At 45.1% G+C, this 24619-nt stretch overlaps 1 protein-coding gene across 6 annotated transcripts in view; it reads right to left on the bottom strand.

The window, feature by feature from the left end:
- The window catches only part of LOC120023568 (protein quaking-A-like), a 94443-nt gene that overhangs the window by 31502 nt on the left and 38322 nt on the right, over positions 1–24619 (bottom strand). For all 6 annotated transcript variants that reach the window (XM_038967601.1, XM_038967604.1, XM_038967602.1 and 3 more), the window contains exons 3-4: positions 21360–21476; positions 5329–5472 (exon numbers count right to left, since the gene is read on the bottom strand). In XM_038967601.1, the coding sequence (XP_038823529.1) occupies positions 5329–5472; positions 21360–21476 (261 nt within the window). The remainder of the gene's footprint in view (positions 1–5328; positions 5473–21359; positions 21477–24619) is intronic.

The following is a 24619-nucleotide window of genomic DNA, read 5'->3' as shown; positions in this document are numbered from 1 at the left end:
CGTATCAGGTTAACAGATGTGAAAAGGTAATTACTGTGCTGGAAAGAATCCGAGAAGCTACCGATTCTCTCCCTCCATCTCGGTCTCTGGAATATTCAGACCAACATGGGCTCCTGGATTCAATTAGCAAGAAGTCGTTTAGACTCATCTCCCACAGCCATCGTTACTACTGGAGATTAACCAAGCGTGTTGTCAGTGGCACCAAAGTAATCGACACGTGGTTTTGGCCTTTGCCGCAGCTTAGACTCACGCAATACTCAAAAAGCCCAGGGACCATCTTCAGGTGGGCGATGGCCAATTCATCTTCAGGTTTGTGTGGCCAATTCTGAACACACAAAAACAGGAAAATGACACTATGCTGCCCTACCTGTGCGGTATTAAGCTACATGAAGGCCCTGCTGAAAGAAACAAACTAAAATAGACCATTGTAGTCAAAAATCACCAGTCTAGAAATAGACAAGCTCAGCTTTAGCCCAAAAATGTGTAATCCTTGCCGTCCCTGAGCGGTAAAAAAATAACCTCTGCTAATATCCATACTGTGGAGCTGATTTTCCATGGGACATTACGTGCGTGGGTCTTACCATGGGAGGCAGATGGCCAGAGTGATGGGGGACCGGGAGAGACATTAATTGATCGTCACGGTCGGGCATCTGAGCAGACGATTTGAGAGCGAAGCCTCGTCTTTTACAGCGAGGGCACAGCGAGGAGAGGGTCGTTAGGGGGCTGAGCGCCATCCATCAATTAAGCAAACAAATATAACAGTCAAGTAAAGCAAACTGATAAAATTAGGCCATTACATGGCAGTAGCTTAATGTGAATGTTAATGCATGCATTCTTCTGTACTGCCCTCCAATTCAAACCACAGGTTTTCAATGGGGTTCAAGTCCAGACACCGAGATTGCCATTGCAAAATGCTGATTTTGCAGTCAATTAACCATTTCTTTGTGGATTTTGATGTGCTCTGGGTTATTTTCTTGCTGGAAAATCCACATGCAGCCAACTGTCAGCCTCCTGGGCTGGCACAAGTCTAGCACATCCGCTCTGAGTGCAGAGGCATCTGCGGTCCTGCCCTCGACCGCACTGAACCCTCAGCAGATACAACCTCAGACGTATTGGCATCTCGCTATAAATCTTTAACCTGAACATGAGTTGGCAGCCAGCGGGTGACAATGTTTAAAAGACCACTCCGCGAGAAAAACACCGACCAATAACTCCTGCACAATGCATTCGTATAAAACCAAAACTTGTGTAAGTGCCACCCAATTAGAATGCATTGGATTGCGGGCTCTGTGTTGAACCTGCTGAGGACAGATCTAAAAGGGGCTGCAGGGTCAATCCGACATCTGCATTGGCCGTGCAACATTTACGGTAATACCTCTGCAGAAATCAGCTGTTGTCAAGGGGAGGAAGTTTGTTTATACAGGACCTCCCACCCTCAACCATGGTTACAAAATTGGAGGCGCGCACGGCGAGGCGGAACGGAGCATGAGTCGGCCTCTGCAGTTGCGTCACACCCTCCATACAAAGCCTCCGAACACATTTGCGGATCAAGCAAAAATTGGCTTTAGGTGTTCTCTCAGCGAATGGAGAATCTGTTTCTCTGATCTCGTTTGGGCAACACGGTTTTGATCATCCCCTGCCCGCTGTTAGGTACTCACGCCAACCTTCATCCCGAGTGCCAATTAATCTTTTAAAATCGGTCACTGGGGCAGGAGGATCACAGTGATTCTAACCAGGTAGCCTTCGACTAGGGTGGCACACGGGACTAGTGCTGATGCTCTGCAGGGTTAGCAAGTGCAGCAGGGCTATGCTGGAGGCAGTGTTTAGGGCCTTATTACCCAGTAGTCATGACATGAGAGCAAGGCTCTGTGGCACTTCAGCATCAATATGGGGTAGAGACGAGGGGGGCTGGATCAGTGGTATAAATCCACACTTGAAAGAGCAGCTCAATGAAGCTCTACCTCCCATCGTTTGTAGTCTCATCGCCTCAGAGTTTGCGGGATGTTGAAAAGTTTCCAGGACCAGGGAGCTGCCGCAAGGCAGAATCACTGAACCTTTGCCACTTCCCATCAGCACCCTCTCCTTGCCATTAGGCAAGGTATCTGGCACGTGGGGTGGTCTAGAGACAAGGGGCGGGACATAAGAGACATACACCCGTAACACCTTTTCAATACCAGCCAACAAAATCAACTAGAAGTGGGGTTTGGATACCATTTAAAAGTAAAACTACCATAAAAAAAACCAAGCATACATTTCACCACTGTCACAAGACAAGGCTAAAATAGCTATTGGCCATAGGTCAAACTGACAACTGTGGTCTGCGTCTCATCCTTTGTCAGGACCCCAACCCGGCCTGATGTGGAGCAAAAAGCTTTTCCTTAAAAGAGGAAATCGAAAAGATAGTGACCTCATTTGTTTCCCAAGCGATTTAATAAAGACAATTTCACACTGTCAAATGTGGAGAAGTTGCCGTTCATTAAAAAGTGAGTCACTGGATTGAGATTGCCATAGCTTTAATCCAATTAAGTTTAGCACGATAAAGGGCATTTACTGCCAGCCAAGGATGCCCACCCACCCAGTGACAACAGAGAGGAGAGAGCGAGCCCCTGGGGGACTTCATGGGGAGATAAACCCCAATGAGCCTGGGAAACCAGAAAGGGCTATAAAACCTGCTACTACAACTTTGCTCGCTTACGCATGAGAGCATAACGTAGGACACATTTCTGTAGAATCATATTTCTGGTGACTCAGCTAGACTATAAGCGTGGCTCTTCGCGGCCGATGACTTCAGAGGGGAAGTGAGGGGTGAGCAGCGCATACAGGTGTTTATTAATCTGCCTCAAACTCTGGCTGACAGTGACTTATGCTGCATCACAGTCAGTGCCGTCACTCGCCGCAATAACATCTGGTGGCGTACGCCGGGGAGAGAGGTTTAAAATTCCCTTCGAAACAGAAACAGTGACAAATGGAGGATAAAGGATTAATCTCAAAACAAGAGAGAAAGTTATTGAGCCGAGGCTTTATTCGCCGTTGCCATTTTGGACTGAAGCGATTCAAGTGATGCCAGCGCTCTGGTAGAGAGTGCAATCAAACTGCACCAGAGGGCCCCTGCGTGGTGGCGTGTCCATCCTCTGAAATAAACCTGATTACGATTGAGCAGGCCAGGCATGCTCAGTCTTGGCCCAGTTTCAGGGGGTCAGCGCCCCAGCCACCTCGCCTCCTGACCGGGGGAAAGCTGTCCGGCCGGTCTGTTCACCACAGGCAACCAGGCACTGTGGCCACGCAGTCCCCACCCCCCTGATGGCAATTTCCGGACACATGGGAGGAAGTGAACACGGGGAAATATGGTGCTCACACTCAGAGGTCACTTACTGCGGTCTGTTTTTACCACTGGTTTGAGATTAAGTGACACGCCTTGTTCTAGTCATATCCAGGCAAACCAGCTATAAAGACACGCTTCAGTTTGTTCTAAGTTTATGTTTGCAGCTACCCCATTGTAATACAGACCATATAAACAATGAACATAAATATAAAAAAGCAACATGTAAATTGGTTGTCCCATGTTATTTTAGCTCCAATTTTGCACACAAATTGTTTACAATTGTTTAGTGAGCATTTCTTTGCCAAGATCATCCATCCACCTGACTCGTGGCATATCAAGAAGCTGATTAAACAGCATGATCATTACGGGTGAACCTTGTGCTGGGTTTGATAAAAGGCCACTAAAATGTGCAATTTTGTCACAACTATGCCACAGACGCCTCACCTTGAGGGAGCGTGCAATTGTTAAGCACAAGAATATCCACCAGACCTGTTGCCTTAGAATTTAATGTTAATTTCTCTACCTAAAGCCACCTCAAGTCATTTTAGAGGACTTGGCAGTATGTCCAAACGGCTTCTCAACAGCAGAGCACGTATAACCACACATCTTCACCTGCAGAATCGTCTGAGACCAGCCACACGGATAGCGGATGAAACTGTGGGTTTGCACAATCGAAGAATTTCTGCACAAACGGTCAGAAACCGTTTCAATGGAAGCTCATCTGCATGCTCACCAGAGTCTTAACCGGACTGCAGTTCGACATTTGCGCTGCCAAATTGGCTGTTGATCATTGCTAGACAACCATTTTTCAGGTCTTGCCATAGATTTAAGTCAAAAGTGTAACTCGGCCACTCAGGAACATTAACTATCTTCTTGGTAAGCAACTCCAATGTATATTTGGCCTTGTGTTTTAGGTTATTGTCCTGCTGAAAAAGTGAATTCAACTCCTCCCAGTGTCTGGTGGAACACAGACAAATATGTTTTCCTCCCAGATTTTGCCTGTGCTTAGCTTCATTCCGTTTATTTTTTAGCCTGAAACTCCCTAGTCCTTAAAGATTACAAGCCACCACCACGTTTGAAATGGATAGCGGTGGTATTCAGTAATGTGATGCATTTTCTCCAAACATAACACTTTGTGTTGAGGACAAAAAGTGAATTCCTCTGCCACATTTTTTTTGCAGTATTACTTTAGTGGCTTGTTGCAAACCGGATGCACGTCTTCTAACTGTCAATTAAGTTACTATTGCACAGTAACTGCAATGTAGTTACCATCCTCAGGTCTATCAAAGCCAACAAATTCTGTAACGTTTTAAAGTCATCATTGGCATGGTGAAATCTCTGAGCGGTTTACTCTCAGGCAACTGAACTGGGAAGGACGCCTGTATCTTTGTAATGACTGGGTGTATTGATACACCATCCAAAGTGTAATTAATAACTCTCCATGCTCAAAGGGACATTCAATGTCTGCTTTTACATTTTTTTTTACTCATCTACCAATAGGTACCCTTCTTTGAGGCAACTGGAAAATCTCCTTTGTCTTTGAATCAGTGTTTTAAATTCACTACGCAACTGATTTGGGACCTTACTGATAATTGTGTGTGTGGAATACAGATATCAGTATTATATCAGGCAGTAATTCAAAAATCATGTCAAACACTGATTGCTCACCGAGTGAGTCCATGAAACTTATTAAGCACATTACTCCTGAACGTATTTAAAAAATGTCAACATAAAAAAAAAAAATCTAGTTTGACATTATGGGGTATTGTTTGTAGGCCAGTGGGGGGAAAAAATCTAAATTGAATCCATAAATTCGGGCTGTAACAACATGTAGAATAAGTCAAGGGGTGCAAATACTTTCCGAAGGCACTGTATACACATACGAAAATATACTGCATCCTTCCCCTTTGTGCTTTTGGAGAAAGCTAGGCCTATTCAAATCATGTACACCCTGACTGTGGGCGGAGGTCAGTCAACAGATTAACCCTCGTGGCAGTACTACTCACCGCGGGCACCAGAAGCTTCTTGACCTCTTCCAAGGCTCTCTTCATCTTGATCTCGGAGCGCGTCTGTGTGTCCTCCACCGTGATCAGGACGTGAAGCTCCTCGTTTAGATGCTCCCAGTTGGGCTTGCCTCTGTTCTGCTCCTCCTGTGAAACAAAGAAGTGGGAGAGAAGAGCGACATGAGTGGATGTGACAAGCTCGGTTAGAGCGCTGCTGTTTTACATGACATAACAAATTTTGCATGCGTTGAAGAAAGACATGGCGGGACACTGTAGGCAGCAGCGACATGCCTTATACAGAAATGTAGCCTTAACTTTGAAAGGACAACCCCCTTTATTTGTTGCCGACAAGAAAAGGGTGACAGCTATCCCTGTAACAATTAAAAGCCGATGATTATGTACAGTTGAAGTCGGAAGTTTACATACACCTTTGCCAAACACTTACTCAGTTTCACAATTCCTGCCATTTAATCACAGTAAACATTCCCTGTCTTAGGTCAGTTCGGATCACCAATTTATTTTAAGAATGTGAAATGTCAGAATAATAGTTGAGAGAATTATTTATTTCAGCTTTATTTCTTTCATCACATTCCCAGTGGGTCAGAAGTTTAGATGCACTCAATTTGTATTTGGTAGCATTGCCTTTAAATTGTTTAACTTGGGTCAAAGCTTCCCACAATAAGTTGGGTGAATTTTGACCCATTCCTCCTGACAGAGCTGGTGTAACTGAGTCAGGTTTGTAGGCCTCCTTTTTCAGTTCTGCCCAGACATTTTCTATAGGATTGAGGACAGGGCTTTGTGATGGCCACTCCAATACCTTCACTTTGTTGTCCTTAAGCCATTTTGCCACAACTTTGGAAGTATGCTTGGGATCATTGTCCATTTGGAAGACCCATTTGCTACCAAGGTTTAACTTCCTGACTAATGTCTTGAGATGTTGCTTCAATATATCCACAATTTTTCTACCTCATGATGCCATCTATTTTTTGAAGTGCACCAGTCCCTCCTGCAGCAAAGCACCACCACATGATGCTGCCAAACCCATGCTTCACAGTTGGGATGGTGTTCAACGGCTTGCAAGCCTACCCCTTTTCCCTCCAAACATAACGATGCTCATTATGGACAAACATGTCTATTTCATCAGACCAAAGGACATTTCTCCAAAAAATCCGATCTTTGTCCCCATGTGCAGTTGCAAACCGTAGTCTGGCTTTATGGCGGTTTTGGAGCAGTGGCTTCTTCCTTGCTGAGCGGCCTTTCAGGTTATGTCGATATTGGACTCATTTTACTGTGGATATAGATACTTTTGTACCCGTTTCCTCTAGCATCTTCACAAAGTCCTTTGCTGTTCTGGGGTTGATTTGCACTTTTCGCATTAAAGTACGTTCATCTCTAGGAGACAGAACGCATCTCCTTCCTGAGCAGTATGACGGCTGCGTGGTCCCATGGTGTTTATACTTGCATACTATTGTTTGTACAGATGAACGTGGTACCTTCATGCATTTGGAAATCGCTCCCAATTATGAACCAGACTTGGAGGTATACCATTTTTTTCCCTGAGGGCTTGGCTGATTTCTTTTGATTTTCCCATGATGTCAAGCAAAGAGGCACTGAGTTTGAAGGTAGGCCTTGAAATACATCCACAGGTACACCTCCAATTGACTCAAATCACATCAATTAGCCTATCAGAAGCTTCTAAAGCCAAGACATCATTTTTTGGAATTTTCCAAGCTGTTTAAAGGCACAATAAACTTACTGTGTGTAAACTTCTGACCCACTGGAATTGTGACAGTGAATTTATAAGTGAAATAATCTGTCTGTGAACAATTGTTGGAAAAATGACTTGTGTCATGCACAAAGTAGATGTCCTAACCGACTTGCAAAAACTATAGTTTGTTAACAAGAAATTTGTGAAGTGGTTGAAACGAGTTAATGACTCCAATCTAAGTGTATGTAAACTTCTGACTTCAACTGTATGTACGTACATTGCAGGCGTTAATCTGACCAACCTATCCAAAAGGAGACCTACCATGCTGTCGAACAAAAAAATGTGGGTGTGTTAAAAGGGCCCGAGAGAGCCATACCCCTCTGAAAGGGGGGTACTTTCAAGCACTTTGAGGTGCTAAATTGAGACGCTGGTGCGCTTCGAAATGTCAGAACTGCCTTTATTCAAAAACCGACGATCAAGTCGTGAGGAGGCCTTCAACAAGGCTAAATAGAGGGCCATTTCAAAGTGCACGCAATGGGGCCCAGTATTAGACTGGCGAGGCTGAGTGGGGAAATGGAATAGGTCAATTCAAAATAGAAGTCTTCAGACCTAGCTCAAAACCCCCGCACACCTAGCATTTTGAGAGAAGGGAGAGTGGAACATGTCGGAGTAAAAAGCAAGGCTCTCCATTCTGACACGCTCTCCCCATTACCTGGCTTCTATTGAGACGTTTTCCGACAGCACTGCGCCGCACGGAGGGCTCTTAAAAGCTTTGGGTCACACCATGGCAGCTTACTGTCGTGTGTGCTTATATGTAGACAGATCTGAGCTCACCATTTCCTCTGTGGCTAGGAATTGAGGTTCACAATACGATTCAAACAAAGACTAGGCTAACCTCAAACCTCACAAAGCAGACAATACAGCCTTCCGTAGGAATATGAAACACTATACCTTCAAATCATGTTATGACAAAAGCAGCAGTCTAAGCTCTCAGACCCATCTCTCTCCGAGCTCTACCATAACACAGTTCAGCATCAAAACACCACCGCCAAATCTCCAAGGCATTTAGGTCATGGTACAAGGAAGAGGGAAAAATCTAGCTTCCAGCTTTGCTTCCCTCTTACTAAAAAGCTTAAATTAGGCAGTGTGTGTTAATGCCGTGTCGTCAGTTCCCTCCCAACACACACGTTACGTTTTCCCTGGTGCTCCCTCCGATCACTGCTCATTTGTGAACTAGGCATGGTAATTGAGGTGTCTAATTGCTACCCATGCATTGTGAGGCGCGGCGGGAGGTCCACCTGACACTTACTAATATGTGGCTCAGCGCGCGCCATGCCAAGCCAGAGTCGAGTGGCATGCCGCCGCTTGCCCGCCTCCTCTGCCGAGAGAGACGTTGCCATGACTTTCCCAAACAATCATTTGTCTCTCAAACAAACACAGCGGGAAAGTTCAATATTCCTCTCGTGTTCTTCAATTCCACAAGAGAAGGAGGGCATACTTTTAACAGGCAGAAGCCAAAATTATTTCACAATGGGCTGTTTACTTGTGGCCTATTTTGCAGGCAGCGTGGAGGTGAGTGAGGAGTTTGTAGAGAAACAGACAGGAGCTAACTGTCAGTTGAACCGCCACAAAACGCAGAACACCCTGTGGAACTGCACCTGCCAAAACATAATCGCCCATTTCTGAGCACTGGTCATTTTAAGGAGCGTGTGTGTGTGACTGCGGCAGAGAGGAGATGGTGAGTAAGTGAACACTACACAGAGAGACAGCCAGAGAGAGCTCCAGTACCGTGGGGATTCACATTCACACCCCAGGAAGGGCGGAAGCAAGGAAGGCAGGGAGCGGTGCGGAGTGCCACTCTCCCACTGTGGCTTGCTGTGAGAACAAGGTCACAGTGTCCTCAAGAGGAAAAAGTGACAGCATGACAAACGGGGGAGGAAGAGTGGTGGGACGGAGGGGGCAGGGCATGTTTACTGACATCTGAAACCGGCTGAGAGAGAACTGCCAAGTAATCGAGTTGGCCAAAATATTAACGTTAAAAGGTAACGAAAAAAACAATTACTTGCGTGGCGCCCCAAACATCAAGCTTAGCGGGGCTAAGCCTGAACTCAATAAATCCTCGACCAAGGTTATACTCTCAACACTAAAAACGCCACATGGAAAAAAGGCAACAGAAATAGCTGACCATATGTCCAGTGTAATTTGACCTGCCCCTTCTTGTTTGTTGTATTGGAAGAGGAAAGTTCCACAGCCCGCGACAGGGGTAGCTCACGTGGTCAGCTGGTGCTAGATTTAAATCTGGGCGAGTCTACAATTACTATTTCTATCAACACGGTGACAGAATGCACATTTCACAGCTAAGCGATTGTCTCAAACCAGCTGTCCCTCTCTCGCCCAGTCCCCAAGGGCTCCTCGATGGCACCTCTTAACCATGGGGTGATGCACTTCAGTCGCAAATGCCACCGGGCCAAAAGGGACTTGGAAACAGAGGGCAAGACCGAAGGCTAGCTATGCCTGGAACAAAGGAGTTGGGTTGTTCCACGAAATGGGATATTACATTAAGTACAAATTGTGCACCAATACTTTTAAAAGCCTGTTAAATAAAATGAAGTGCCACTTAATATAGACCACATGGAGAATTCTATAAAGCTGTTTTTTTATATGAATAAAGGCTTAGTAAGTGCCAACATTCTGCATTTTGACGTCCCTCTCACTCTTTGGAAGATTCTCACCCATTTAATCTCAACTAGAGGTCGACAGATTATGATTTTTCAACGCTGATACCGATTATTGGAGGACCAAAAAATGGAGAAGAAGAAAGTAAAAGTGCAATATATGCCATGTAAAAAAGATAACGTTTAGTTCCTTGCTCAGAACATGAGAACATATGAAAGCTGGTGGTTCCTTTTAACATGAGTCTTCAATATTCCCAGGTAAGAAGTTTTAGGTTGTAGTTTTGGAATTATAGGACTATTTCTCTCTACACCATTTGTATTTCATATACCTTTGACTATTGGATGTTCTTATAGGGACTCTAGTATTGCCAATGTAACCGTATAGCTTTCCGTCCCTCTCCTCGCCCCTACCTGGGCTCGAACCAGGAACACATCGACAACAGCCACCCTCGACGCATCGTTACCCATCGCTCCACAAAAACAACAACTCCAACTCAGAGCGAGTGACGACACCGATTGAAATTCTATTAGCGTGCGGCGCGCTAACTAGCTAGCCATTTCACATCCGTTACACCAGCCTAATCTCGGGAGTTGATAGGCTTGAAGTCATAAACAGCGCAATGCTTGAAGCATTGCGAAGAGCTGCTGGCAAACGCACGAAAGTGCTGTTTGAATGAATGCTTACGAGCCTGCTGCTGCCTACCATCGCTCAGTACGAGCCTTTGGTCATTGATATGGTCGAATCCGGAAACTATCATTTCGAAAACAAAACATTTATTAATTCAGTGAAATACGGAACCGTTCCGTATTTTATCTAACGGGTAATTGCTGTTACATTGTACAACCTTCAATGTTATAATTATGTACAATTATGGCAAATTACGGTCTTTGTTAGGAATAAATGGTCTTCACACAGTTCGCAATGAGCCAGGCAGCCCAAACTGCTGCATATACCCTCACTGCTTGCACAGAACGCAAGAGAAGAACGAGGAGACTTCCGGGTTGGAGCGAGTAGTCGCATTTCGCTTCGCTCCACAGGTAGTATTACATTTCATTTCATTACAGTACAACGGTTTGATTTGTCTGATCTTAGCTAGCTACATAGCCGTCTTTGTATCAAAGATAATTGTGTAGTTTAGAGTAACTATCGAGGTTAGCTAGCCAGCTATTTTCGTCCGCCGCGCCACCGTTCTCCTACCTAGTCAACACTGCTAGCTAGCCAACTTCTACCGAATAGCAGCACTGTAGAAACTATTACATTACAACGGAACGACTTGATTAGTGTAGTGTTAGCTAGCTACATAGTTGTCTTTGCTGTCTTTGTATCTAAGATAATTGTGTAGTTTAGAGTAATTATCGAGGTTACCTAGCCAGCTACACTTTCAAACAAAGTCAACAACGCAGCCACTGCTAGCTAGCCTACTTCACCAGTCAGCAGTACTGTATCATTTTATTCATTTTAGTCAATAAGATTTTTGCAACGTAAGCTTAACTTTCTGAACATTCGAGACGTGTAGTCCACTTGTCATTCCAATCTCCTTTGCATTAGCGTAGCCTCTTCTGTAGCCTGTCAACTATGTGTCTGTCTATCCCTGTTCTCTCCTCTCTGCACAGACCATACAAACGCTTCACACCGCGTGGCCGCGGCCACCCTAACCTGGTGGTCCCAGCGCGCACGACCCACGTGGAGTTCCAGGTCTCCGGCAGCCTCTGGAACTGCCGATCTGCGGCCAACAAGGCAGAGTTCATCTCAGCCTATGCTTCCCTCCAGTCCCTCGACTTCTTGGCACTGACGGAAACATGGATTACCACAGATAACACTGCTACTCCTACTGCTCTCTCCTCGTCTGCCCACGTGTTCTCGCACACCCCGAGAGCTTCTGGTCAGCGGGGTGGTGGCACTGGGATCCTCATCTCTCCCAAGTGGTCAATCTCTCTTTCTCCCCTTACCCATCTGTCTATCGCCTCCTTTGAATTCCATGCTGTCACAGTTACCAGCCCTTTCAAGCTTAACATCCTTATCATTTATCGCCCTCCAGGTTCCCTTGGAGAGTTCATCAATGAGCTTGATGCCTTGATAAGCTCCTTTCCTGAGGACGGCTCACCTCTCACAGTTCTGGGTGACTTTAACCTCCCCACGTCTACCTTTGACTCATTCCTCTCTGCCTCCTTTCCACTTCTCTCCTCTTTTGACCTCACCCTCTCACCTTCCCCCCCTACTCACAAGGCAGGCAATACGCTTGACCTCATCTTTACTAGATGCTGTTCTTCCACTAACCTCATTGCAACTCCCCTCCTAGTCTCCGACCACTACCTTGTATCCTTTTCCCTCTCGCTCTCATCCAACACTTCCCACACTGCCTCTACTCGGATGGTATCGCGCCGTCCCAACCTTCGCTCTCTCTCCCCCGCTACTCTCTCCTCTTCCATTCTATCATCTCTTCCCTCTGCTCAAACCTTCTCCAACCTATCTCCTGATTCTGCCTCCTCAACCCTCCTCTCCTCCCTTTCTGCATCCTTTGACTCTCTATGTCCCCTATCCTCCAGGCCGGCTCGGTCCTCCCCTCCTGCTCCGTGGCTCGACGACTCATTGCGAGCTCACAGAACAGGGCTCCGGGCAGCCGAGCGGAAATGGAGGAAAACTCGCCTCCCTGCGGACCTGGCATCCTTTCACTCCCTCCTCTCTACATTTTCCTCTTCTGTCTCTGCTGCTAAAGTCACTTTCTACCACTCTAAATTCCAAGCATCTGCCTCTAACCCTAGGAAGCTCTTTGCCACCTTCTCCTCCCTCCTGAATCCTCCTCCCCCCCCCAACTGAGACTGCTCTTCTCTGTGTCACGGAGGCGCTCCGCACTGCTAAAGCTAACTCTCTCTCCTCTGCTCTCATCCTTCTAGACCTATCGGCTGCCTTTGATACTGTGAACCATCAGATCCTCCTCTCCACCCTCTCCGAGTTGGGCATCTCCGGCGCGGCCCACGCTTGGATTGCGTCCTACCTGACAGGTCGCTCCTACCAGGTGGCGTGGCGAGAATCTGTCTCCGCACCACGTGCTCTCACCACTGGTGTCTCCCAGGGCTCTGTTCTAGGCCCTCTCCTATTCTCGCTATACACCAAGTCACTTGGCTCTGTCATATCCTCACATGGTCTCTCCTATCATTGCTATGCAGACGACACACAATTAATCTTCTCCTTTCCCCCTTCTGATAACCAGGTGGCGAATCGCATCTCTGCATGTCTGGCAGACATATCAGTGTGGATGACGGATCACCACCTCAAGCTGAACCTCGGCAAGACGGAGCTGCTCTTCCTCCCGGGGAAGGACTGCCCGTTCCATGATCTCGCCATCACGGTTGACAACTCCATTGTGTCCTCCTCCCAGAGCGCTAAGAACCTTGGCGTGATCCTGGACAACACCCTGTCGTTCTCAACTAACATCAAGGCGGTGACCCGTTCCTGTAGGTTCATGCTCTACAACATTCGCAGAGTACGACCCTGCCTCACACAGGAAGCGGCGCAGGTCCTAATCCAGGCACTTGTCATCTCCCGTCTGGATTACTGCAACTCGCTGTTGGCTGGGCTCCCTGCCTGTGCCATTAAACCCCTACAACTCATCCAGAACGCCGCAGCCCGTCTGGTGTTCAACCTTCCCAAGTTCTCTCACGTCACCCCGCTCCTCCGCTCTCTCCACTGGCTTCCAGTTGAAGCTCGCATCCGCTACAAGACCATGGTGCTTGCCTACGGAGCTGTGAGGGGAACGGCACCTCCGTACCTTCAGGCTCTGATCAGGCCCTACACCCAAACAAGGGCACTGCGTTCATCCACCTCTGGCCTGCTCGCCTCCCTACCTCTGAGGAAGTACAGTTCCCGCTCAGCCCAGTCAAAACTGTTCGCTGCTCTGGCACCCCAATGGTGGAACAAACTCCCTCACGACGCCAGGTCAGCGGAGTCAATCACCACCTTCCGGAGACACCTGAAACCCCACCTCTTTAAGGAATACCTAGGATAGGATAAAGTAATCCTTCTAACCCCCCCCCCCCTTAAAAGAGTTAGATGCACTATTGTAAAGTGGTTGTTCCACTGGATATCATAAGGTGAATGCACCAATTTGTAAGTCGCTCTGGATAAGAGCGTCTGCTAAATGAATTAAATGTAAAAATGTAAGAAGTGACACAATTTCCCCAATTATAAGAAAGTCATGTTAGAAGGCAATATTAACTAAATATGCAGGTTTAAAAATATATACTTGTGTATTGATTTTAAAGGCATTGATGTTTATGTTTGGTGCAATGACAGAGCTAAATCATCACCTGTTTGGCGAAGTAGGCTGTGATTCGATGAGAAATTAACAGGCACCGCATTGATTATATGCAACGCAGGACACTCTAGATAAACTAGTAATATCAACCATGTGTAGTTAACTAGTGATTATGTTAAGATTGATTGTTTTTTTATAAGATAAGTTTAATGCTAGCTAGCAACTTACCGTGGCTTCTTGCTGCCCTCGCGTAACAGGTAGTCAGCCTGCAATGCAGACTCCTCATGGAGTGCAATGTAAGGCAGGTGGTTAGAGCGTTGGACTAGTAACCGGAAGGTTGCAAAAACAAATCCCTAAGCGGACAAGGTAAATCTGTCGTTCTACCCCTGAACAAGGCAGTTAACCCACCGTTCCTAGGCCTTCATTGAAAATAAGAATGTGTTCTTAACCTCTGGGATATGTGGGACGCTAGCGTCCCAACATCCAGCGAAAATGCAGAGCACCAAATTCAACTAAATTACTATAAAAATTCAACTTTGATGAAATCACACATTCAATATACCAAATTAAAGCTACACTTGTTGTGAATCCAGCCAACGTGTCAGATTTCAAAACGATGCTATTATCTGAGCATAGCACCCTAGCAAACAAACACAGACCATCATATTTCAACCCTCCAGGCGCGACAAAACGCAGATGCCTTACATTTGACGAGCTTCTTCTGTTGGCACTCCAATATGTCCCATAATCACAAATGGTCCTTTTGTTCGATTAATTCTGTCGATATATATCCAAAATGTCCATTTATTTGGCGCGTTTGATCCAGAAAAACACCGGTTCCAACTTGCACAACGTGACTACAAAATCTCAAAAGTTACATGTAACCTTTGTCCAAACATTTCAAACTACTTTTGCAATACAACTTTAGGTATTTAACGTAAATAATTGATAAAATTGAAGACGGGATGATCTGTGTTCAATACGGAGGAAAACGTGTAGCGAGCCTCTGTAACGCTCCTCTAACAGAGAGTAAACTTCCCTCGAGCCTCATTCTGAACAGTGCTACTTCTTCATTTCTCCAAGGAAAACCCTCAACCAATTTCTAAAGACTTGACATCCAGTGGACACGATAGGAACTGCAAGAAGGTCCCTTAGAAATCTGGATTCCCAATGAAAACTGATTGAAAAGAGCGACTTCAAAAAAAAAATCTGAATGGTTTGTCCTCGGGGTGTCGCCTGCCAAATAAGTTATACTCACAGACATGATTCAAACCGTTTTAGAAACGTCAGAGTGTTTTCTATCCAAATCTACTAAGAATATGCATATCTTAGTTTCTGGGCATGAGTAGCAGGCAGTTTAATTTGGGCACGCTTTTCATCCAAAATTCTGAATGCTGCCCCCTATCCTAGAGAAGTTAACTGACTTGTCTAGTTAAATAACGGTGTAAAAAAAATAACATCCAAATCGGTGTCCAAAAATACCGATTTCCAATTGTTATGAAAACTTGAAACCGTCCCCAATTAAAAAATTAAAAAATAAATAAAGGTCGACCGATTAAATCGGTTTCGTCAAGTTTCACCATCATTTAGTGTTGCGCTGTATACTTCTTTACTTATTCTGATACTCGAGCATGAAAAACTGCTCAGTACTAGAATTTGTGTCTCAAGGATCAAGTCGGCCCAGCCGATGTCTCCCTTTATAGCATGAGTGCACCGTGCCTGCTTCACTTAGCCTGCATCATGTTGACTCCCCATTCATGCTGCAAGTGTTAACACTAATAATGCGACATGGCATGTAGTATCTGCTCGCTAAACAAAATATCCATACAGGCGAGAACACTTTACAACACAAGATACCGTTAGCTTCCAGATTTGTACGCCATCTTCCCTTGCTCGCTTACAGCTGAAGCTTGATTCAATTCACTACCCTAGAACTTTGTTAGAAACACAACATTTTCCGATTGTCACCAAAACTGTATTCATTTAAAAATCAGACTCACGTCTCCCAAATTTCTCTTGCCTCAGCAAACGTTGCTTGTGAATGACATCCTTACTGGTTAAAGAGACAGCGCACACTTTTACAATACAAGCACGCACCTGTACTGATCAATGTTGATCAGTACAATAAAATACATCCCATATGGAAGGGAAACTGTAGCCCCACAGAATCTACCAAAACAAGCTCAGTAACTCAATGCATGCACACTCCTATTGAATATGCATTCAGCTGTATAGTGAATAAGCCTAGGCGGTCTTGATTTGCCCAGTTTATCAGAGATTTACCCTTCAAATACATGATTACCATTATGTTATACACTTCGATTGCTTATACCAAAGTCAAATTGATTGTATAAATCGATGCATTCATGCATGGCAGTCTCTGAAAAATGTTGACTTATTGAATTATATTGAACTCAAGATGCCCAACGATTAAACAGAGCAGCAGCTGAGTTTGTCTGGATCAAGTGTCGTGTTTTATACACGTCCACACTATGATGTTGGAATAATACGGTGAAAATGATAATGCCCTTTTAGTGTAAGCTGTTTGAAAAGGCCGCCTGAAATTTCTGCCCGTTTTGTTGCGATGGAGTTCTGGCCTGCCTGCAGACATAAATTAGTTAGACGAATAAGAACGCGGTCCAAATCTGCCAATAAATCGCTAGTTTTCCCCTCTCAGACCACTCCCAGACAGTACCAGCAAAATTCTTGCTTGAGAAATTGCTCTTTGCTAAGAAGCCACTTGTTTCTATTAACCATTTTAGTTGAAAACAAAATCATATTATGGTACTTAAATTGTTACCCAGAAACGATTAAGATAACATCTGCATTGGACATTTAACAATAAATAAATTGTGAAGCTTGCACACAAGCTTCAATTCCCTTGTCACAAGGGGATTTATGGCTGACTTAAGAAATCATCAATACTGTTATTTATACATGCAACTTTATTTGGCACCTTAAGTCTTTATTTTTTATTCTCTTGCAATGGGAACACATGTTTATTAATTTGAACATGTGCTCTTTATGACAGCATGTTAAAAAGTAGGTGAAATCAAATTTGACCAAGTCAGACTTCTCAAAAGGCACCAAATTGGTGGAACAACCCAGCTATACTTAAGTTTAACTTCTTCGGCACACTGGTTATTGTTCGGAATTTCTGATGACTGACGTGCCCAAAGTAAACTGCCTGTTACTCAGGCCCAGAAGCTAGGATACACATATAATTGGTAGTATTGGATAGAAAAAAACTGAAGTTTCTAAAACTGTTAAAATAATGTGAGTATAACTGATATGGCAGGCGAAAACCCAAGGAAAAAATTCTGGATGGATTTGTTTGTTTGTTGAGATCACAGGCCATTTCAGTGCTAGCCTATGGGATATACAAATAGGTAGGACCCAGATTGCAGTTCCTGTGGCTGGCCCTAGATGCCAGTCCTTAGAAAGGGTTTCAGGCTTGTTAATGGAAAAATGAGCAAGTAGTTGGATAAACTACAAGGTGTCTCATTAGAAAAGTAGTCTTGTTGGCACATGAATGAGGTGGGCGCTCTTCATTAGTTATTTTCCCTATTGAATATACTATTCTCCTTAAATATCATCATTTATTTAGATGGAGTACCTGAGGATTAATTAGAAACATCGTTTGACTTGTTTGGATGAACTTTACCGGTAACTTTTTGGATTTGTTTGTATGCATGTTGAACGAGTGGATTACCGAGATCATTGGCGCCAACTAAACAGACTTTTTGGGATATAAAGGACTTCAAACAAAACGTCCATTCATTGTGTAGCTGGGACCCTTGGGATTGCAAACAGAGGAAGATCTTCAAATAGGTCAGTGATTTCTTTCATCGCTATTTGTGATTGTGACGCCTGTGCTGGTTGAAAAGGTATTTTGATGTGGGGCGCTGTTCTCAGATAATCGCGTGGTATGCTTTCGCCGTAAAGCCTTTTTGAAATCTGACAACGCGGTTGGATTAACAATTGAAGCTTTTAAATTATGTATTATTACGACATTTGTATTTTGAATTTCGCGTTCTGCAATTTCACTTGATGTTGTCGTAGGTGTCCCGCTAGCGGTTCATACGCCCAAACAGGTTTAAGGAGCCCTCTTAAATAGCAGTCAAAAGGGGAACTAAGTTGAAGCGCTTATAAAGTATCAGTCCCAACTGCTTTTGCCATGTCCAAGCGCTTCTGAAATCCTCCTCCATCTATTCCAAGACGACATTTCTTCACAGTTCTTAAAGCACTAGAAGGAACTGTAGTCTAAAAGCTCTCATACAAGCTTCATAAAGCATGAGCAAGCATTGGTTGAATCAAGATGTATCTAGGAAAGTCACCTCAAAGTCTGAACAACAATACAAGCATGCAATCAGATTTCAACCCAGGCGTTGAAATACTGCCTTTGAAATTCTGGGCATATCACTGACGTTTTTCCCAACTTGGAACTCAATTGCGCATTCTGCTGAGAATTGCAACACCTCCTACAGAAAGGCCATTGCAGTGAGCCGCATCTGAAGACATGGTTAGAGGCAACTACAAACTAAGCCCTGAATTTTTTTTTTTTTAACTACACGAAGTTGGTGTTTCCACAACCACCTTCAAAAAAGGCACAGTTCTTCAGGAGTTGGGTTGTGATCATAGTAGCGTGAACACATCGTCTCCAGTGGTTGATGACTCCAGCACGTAAGATCTTTTTCCCCTGTGTTTGCAGAGGTCCCCCGTGATTTAGGCCTTGTTTGATCAGAGGACAGAGCGTCGCCTGAGGGACAGGTTATTATCCTCTGTCTCCCGTCTGCACTGCCACATCAAGGCTCAGAGACATGGTGAGGTGGGGGGGGGGTGGGACAGGGTGGTGACTTAAGACGGCTGACTGTTCACACTACGAGAGGTGCCTCATTGTGAATGGGCGATAAACTTTGCATTGCCTTTTTAAAAGGTTTGGGCTATCAAGTGCACAATTACCAAATATGTACAGTTTCTAACATCAGAGGCCTGTGGGGGTGGACCGAACAAAGCGGAAGTCAATATGCATGGAGCTCAGAATTTTGGCTAGTTGGTGCACACGTCTAATTGACTTCAGTGGTATTTATGTGGTCTTGTAGTAGTTGTCATTTGAACAACTTTAAATAGATGTTGACCTACGTGCATGGGCATCCACCAGAACCGGAGTTTCTTGAATAAGCCCCAGCGACTACCTGCCACCTCACAGCCCAGCCCCAGTGGCATCCCTGGGGCTCCAGTCCCCTGCAGCCATGGCTCAATTTCTCTCACATTAACTCATCCCCCCACCACCTAGCTCTGTCACATACTTGCCTCCTCCCCATTGCTCCAGCCACTGGCGGGCTGGGCCTGCCCCTGGAGGGAGCTGCAAACTGAATTATTGAGAGCTGAAAAACGGCAGAGGTAATGGCTCCTGAATAAACAGACTGCATTATCCCCTGCTGCCTCTGTTTCCAGGGACGTTTGGGAGAACACAGGGCAGTTCAGGGAGGGGAAACTATAGCTGGCTGACAGAGGGAAGGTGTTCTTGGTTATGAGGGAGGAATGCTCTCCCATGTGGTACTGTTAGTGGCAGTGCTAGGGGTGACAAGAGGGAGGGGGTTTAATTAATGTAAACACTTATTTTCAAGTAAGTTGATTGAAAACACATTCATAGTTACACCAAGGGGAAGTGTTGCCTTCTCTGCCTCCCATACTTACTACCCCATTCTCACCCCTGGGTGAGCCCCAGGCAATTTTCCCCTCTGAAATTGTCAATTTCTGGGACAGAAATAAAATCAAAACTTACGAGGCATAAGCTATATTAATATTTTGTTACTCCTTTATTTTATATTACATTCTTAAAAGCATCACCCTTGTCGTTTCCAGAAAAATATTTATTAGAGGCAGTTAAAACTGCTGGTCCATTTTTCGGCCTGTAATTGCAGCGAGCACCAGACAGGTCTCAGGGCCATAGAAAGACAAATGAAGGGAGATAAGCTACCACGGCTCATCAAACCTTAAGATTATAAAAGTAATCAGATGAGCTGCGAGGAGCAGTCATCTAAATGAGGTGTGCGTTGGCATGTGTGTAAAACCTCTAATGCACAATCGAATTCTGAAAAAGGATCAGAATTAGCACACAAAAAACCTAGCCAGCGCTGTGATAATGAACAGACGCCAAAGGAGATTATAATAAATGGAAAACAAGCCAAGAATGAGGGTGGTGTTATAGATACAAGTTATCCACCCCTAGAGCTGTAAACTGGAGCTTCTAGGAGTGAGGCTCCGGTGGGAATCCTTGTGCATTCTCCCATTGTTGCTTTCTGCTGCTGCCCCTCTTCTAGCGAAGCAGCAGAGCCTCCAGGCAGGCGGGGGTCCTTCGTGGAGGGGATAAAGTACACTTATCCCGCCTTACTTATGCAAATGCATGTAATGTAGCACTGCTGCCTAACAAATTAACTACACTGAGGCGGCAGATGAAGAGGGGGGGAAAGGAACCGAACCACCCAAAAGAACACATCTGGCTACAAAATAATGTGCTGTCGCATTGTCAATGTTTTGAAAGGTGTCGTAGAAATGGTTGGCATTTGCTTTCAAAATCTCTCAGAAATGTCTCAGACTACATCTATAAGGAGGCAGCTAAGTCAAGCCACTGATGAAAAGTGAAGAATTCCACAGTGGTTACATCAAAACTAAGTAGTAACAGTGATAGATCAGTCCAACGTTGTGTTTGACCCTTCCTCTTGTTGGGTTGCCGCCATATACCCAGGACTTACGGCAGATCAACTATATTCAGCCGAGGGCCAAATTATCTCGAGTGGATGATCAGGAGGCAGGAACTACAAATAATTTGTAGAATACAAATTGACAGCAAGAAACACAAAACAGATTTGACTAAAATCATTTTAAACCTTGCTTAGATTTGTATACGATCACCTCTTATGCGTGGGAATAGTTTGGAACAGATTTTCACAATGGCGCCGATTTGCTGGTGTTTTTACAGTCTTCTGTCCAACAAATTAAAAACATGATTTTGTTTGTCAGAACTTGTGGGAGGGTGGGGGTAAATAAAATCAGTTGGGTAACCCTGGTTTTTGAGAAGAGGACACGTGACGTTGGCGCCCTTTCAGAAATCCAAACAGTTCCGAACTACACCGTGGCCAAGCCCAAAATAGACCCAACACTTTGCCAGGGCCCTTGTCACTTTAGAGGGCACTTTCCACTGAGAAGCCTTTCCATAACCTAGAGTCAAGTATATTTTACGCTTGGGGGGGGGGGGGGGGCATGGCTAACCACCAAATCTAACCAATCAAAATGGCTGTTTTACGTCAAGCCGGTTGGAAGTGAGTCTCAAATCCGAGTTAAGTAGACAAAAGGGCAAGGGGGGGGGAGCAAATAAACCAATGAGCTCACCTTCTTTCTGTCTCTCATGGAGCTCTTTCCTCGCACCATGATTTTGCATCCAGTTTCTGCTTCCAGCTGCTTGGCGGTGAGTCCGCGAGGCCCCAGGATCCTGCCCACAAAGTTATACTGCAGAGGGGGAAGAAAAACGTTACAGGTACAAAGAGTATTTCACATTTAGACTGCAGTGTAGATAATCACTTGCGCACTATGAATCGTGTGTCATGTGACAGCCTACTTATCTGAAATCATGTGATACTTAGGTCTCATAGGATGCAGACCAAAAAAGTTTTTCACCTTCAGCCCTTGCGCTATTCACTTTCCCTTGGGGGACTCCCCATCGAAAAGATGGCAATAAAACTGCATCTGTTAAGTGGAGGTCCAATTCACCAACTTTGCCCCCTTAAGCCCTCAATTTAGCTCTAGGAGCGAGTGAACAACTTGTCACTTGCGGGGAAGATATGACCCACAATTCAATGCAAACTGTAGTGACATGTCAAACTCGTAACCATGAAGTGCCAAATGTAATCAACAGGGCTGCATTTTCAGCATGTCAGAAAAGTATGAAGCTAGCTTCCTAAACAAAAAAATAAGATCTACACAGATTTTAGCATTGGCAAATTGGCTTAGTCTCGTAGTGAGGCGCCTACACAACATTGCTAGGTTCATATTTTTTTGTTGCAATTCTGAAACGTATTGGAATAAATCATCAAACTATCTAGCTACCTGACAGGCGTGCTAGCTAGAAAACTTTAGCTTACTAGGTACATCAATAACTTTTGGTTGCTTGTTTTTAAGCTCAGAATCCACATTTCCACGTCGCCTGTCCCATCACTCTCCCTCGCTTGGGCAACGATGTGACAATGTAAAACGTCATTCAAGGGCTTGGGGTTTAGGGCCGAGGGTTGTCTACTTCTAGTTCGAAACGCAGACATAGAACTGTTCAAACCCTCATTTAATATGAGTCAGTCAACCTCTGTTGCTTTGCTCTTCCATAGCGCTCAACATGTGATATCGGTTCATTGCTACCCCGACAGCAGATTCCAGACAACAAGTATCCAGTGTGACCTTAAGGGTACCCTTCTTTTTCCTAAATTCAAGAGCACAGGTACGAGACTCACGTTCCCGATGGTGCGCCCTGCTGCCTTGCAAATATTACGGAACCACACTGGGCAGGCTGAAAATGAATTCTTTGGAGGGGAAAATAGAAATGAAACTACTTTCAGGGAATTATGGGGGGGGGGGGGAGTGAGGAGGTGAAGGCTCTGCTCGACAATTTTCTTATCGAGGCCCTTTCACTCGTGAGTGGCTTTGCGGCTTTGTACCAAAGGGAACGTATTTACAGACGTAATCCTCTCCACTTGAAACTGGTTTCCACTAGGATAAAGGAACAATGTCAAAATAATCCACAACAATTTTTTGCCTAAATAAAAACAGAAGAATGGGGTAGAGAAGGGAGGACAGTTGAAAAGGTAAACAAACTGGGCATGTTTACCACATGCAGTGCTAAGCTGAGAACGTGACGGGTATGAGATCCATAACTCTAGTCAGAGGGGCATTTATCATACAAAATTCCTAGACCTGTTCAATGGTCATATGGCACAGCACTAAGTTATGGTTGGCACAATTTTATTAGGTATGAAATCCATGCTTACTAATTCCTCAAAAATCTAATTAAGTCCACAAGGTCAGCATTGTGCATATATCTGAGAGACATGTTGTAGTCATTCTAGGAGTTGCCTACTAACAAAGGCCTAACCTTTCCAGACCCTTTGCTTCCCTGTGGATTACGTTACTGTGGAGCTGGCGTAGACAATCAGGCAGGCTAGGCCAACGTCTGTTTGGCAAACTCTAGTCACTAGACTGGTGTGGGTGGTGACGGCAGGGCATGGGGGGGGGGGCACCTGTCCTCCTGCCCCCTCTAGTCACCCAGTAGAGAATATAGCGATAAACTCTGGCTGTGTTCCGATCCCCCTGCCACCTTAGGCAGCGGAGGAGTGAACTGTCGGTCTGCATCAGGCGAGAAGCAGGAGGCGACAAGAGGACTGGCTCCCAGGCACAGCCTCTATCCACGGCCGGCCACCAACGGCCTTCCGCCATCAGTCTAGCATCAGAAGCACACGCTCAGACAGAGGCGACAGGAGCAAGCTCCCTGGGTGAAGCATAACCGTTAAAGCTAGCTAGTGCGCCCAAGCTTACTCTGTCATAAGATAAGAAAATAGCTAGAGCTAATGTCTTTGACAGTGCACACTGCATGATAATTCACACCGTCTGTCAGCATGGCCATGGATATTTAAGGTCAGACAAGCTCAGTGTTTATCAAACCCCAGCCAGTGACAAATGCTTGCGTGGTATACTATAAATTACTGGCCAATTACTCTGCTATATGTTTATTTGAAGACATAGCCAGAGAAACCCACACTAGCAGCTCTAATCCCCATCTGAGGAGTCGGTTATGAAAGGAGGTCCTATACTGATAGGGAAATATCCTTTTACCATGGATCTCTCTGCAACTGCTCTCAAGATAGAAGTGAATTCTGCCTTGCTATGAATATGTTGATGCTGATTGTACATGACAGAGCAGGGGCTCGCTGGAAAGTGGGGGAATTGCTCACTTTGAATACTGGGACAAGACAGGAATTACTGCCACAAGGGGCAGGGTAGGTCCCACTGTCCCTCCCAAAGTTGAGCCAGTTTTTCTAATGGCTTTAAAAAGACAACCATTTGACATGCATGATATGGGTGGTGATAAGTGGTTCAAGGACATATGGTTGTGGAGGAGGTAGAGGGTACAGATCTATTCTTAAGAGGAATGGGGGGGGGTGAGTCTTTCAGTATCCCCCTGGTAATGGAGACTGACGCGTGGGCAGCAGCCATGTTTGGTGATGGCGACCGTTGTTACCGAGAAAGGAGGGAGCAGGCGTCTGGCCGAGCTGTTAACTCGCCCTCCACTCCAGGAAAATTCAGCGCTGCTCATAAAATGGCAGCTAACGCAGGGCCACAAACGATACTCATCACATAATTCGACAGCATAGATGAAAAAGCAGTGATTCGACAAACCGGGGACTTGAAAGCAAAAGTCCACATGTGGAAGAACTGTCCCCATATGGCGTTGTAAACAACCCTCATTTTACTCACCGTGGAATAAAGTCTATGCTGCAGCAAAGATTCTACATTTTTCCTCAGGTGGTAACACTTAAAAATGTCGTCATTTAGCAGACTTATCCAGAGCGTCTTACAATAATGAATGCATACAACTTTATATTGGTCCC

Source organism: Salvelinus namaycush, chromosome 28 (genome assembly GCF_016432855.1).
Source record: "Salvelinus namaycush isolate Seneca chromosome 28, SaNama_1.0, whole genome shotgun sequence".
In the NCBI taxonomy this organism is placed as follows: Eukaryota; Metazoa; Chordata; class Actinopteri; order Salmoniformes; family Salmonidae; genus Salvelinus; species Salvelinus namaycush.
This window is presented reverse-complemented; position numbering and strand designations above follow the sequence as displayed.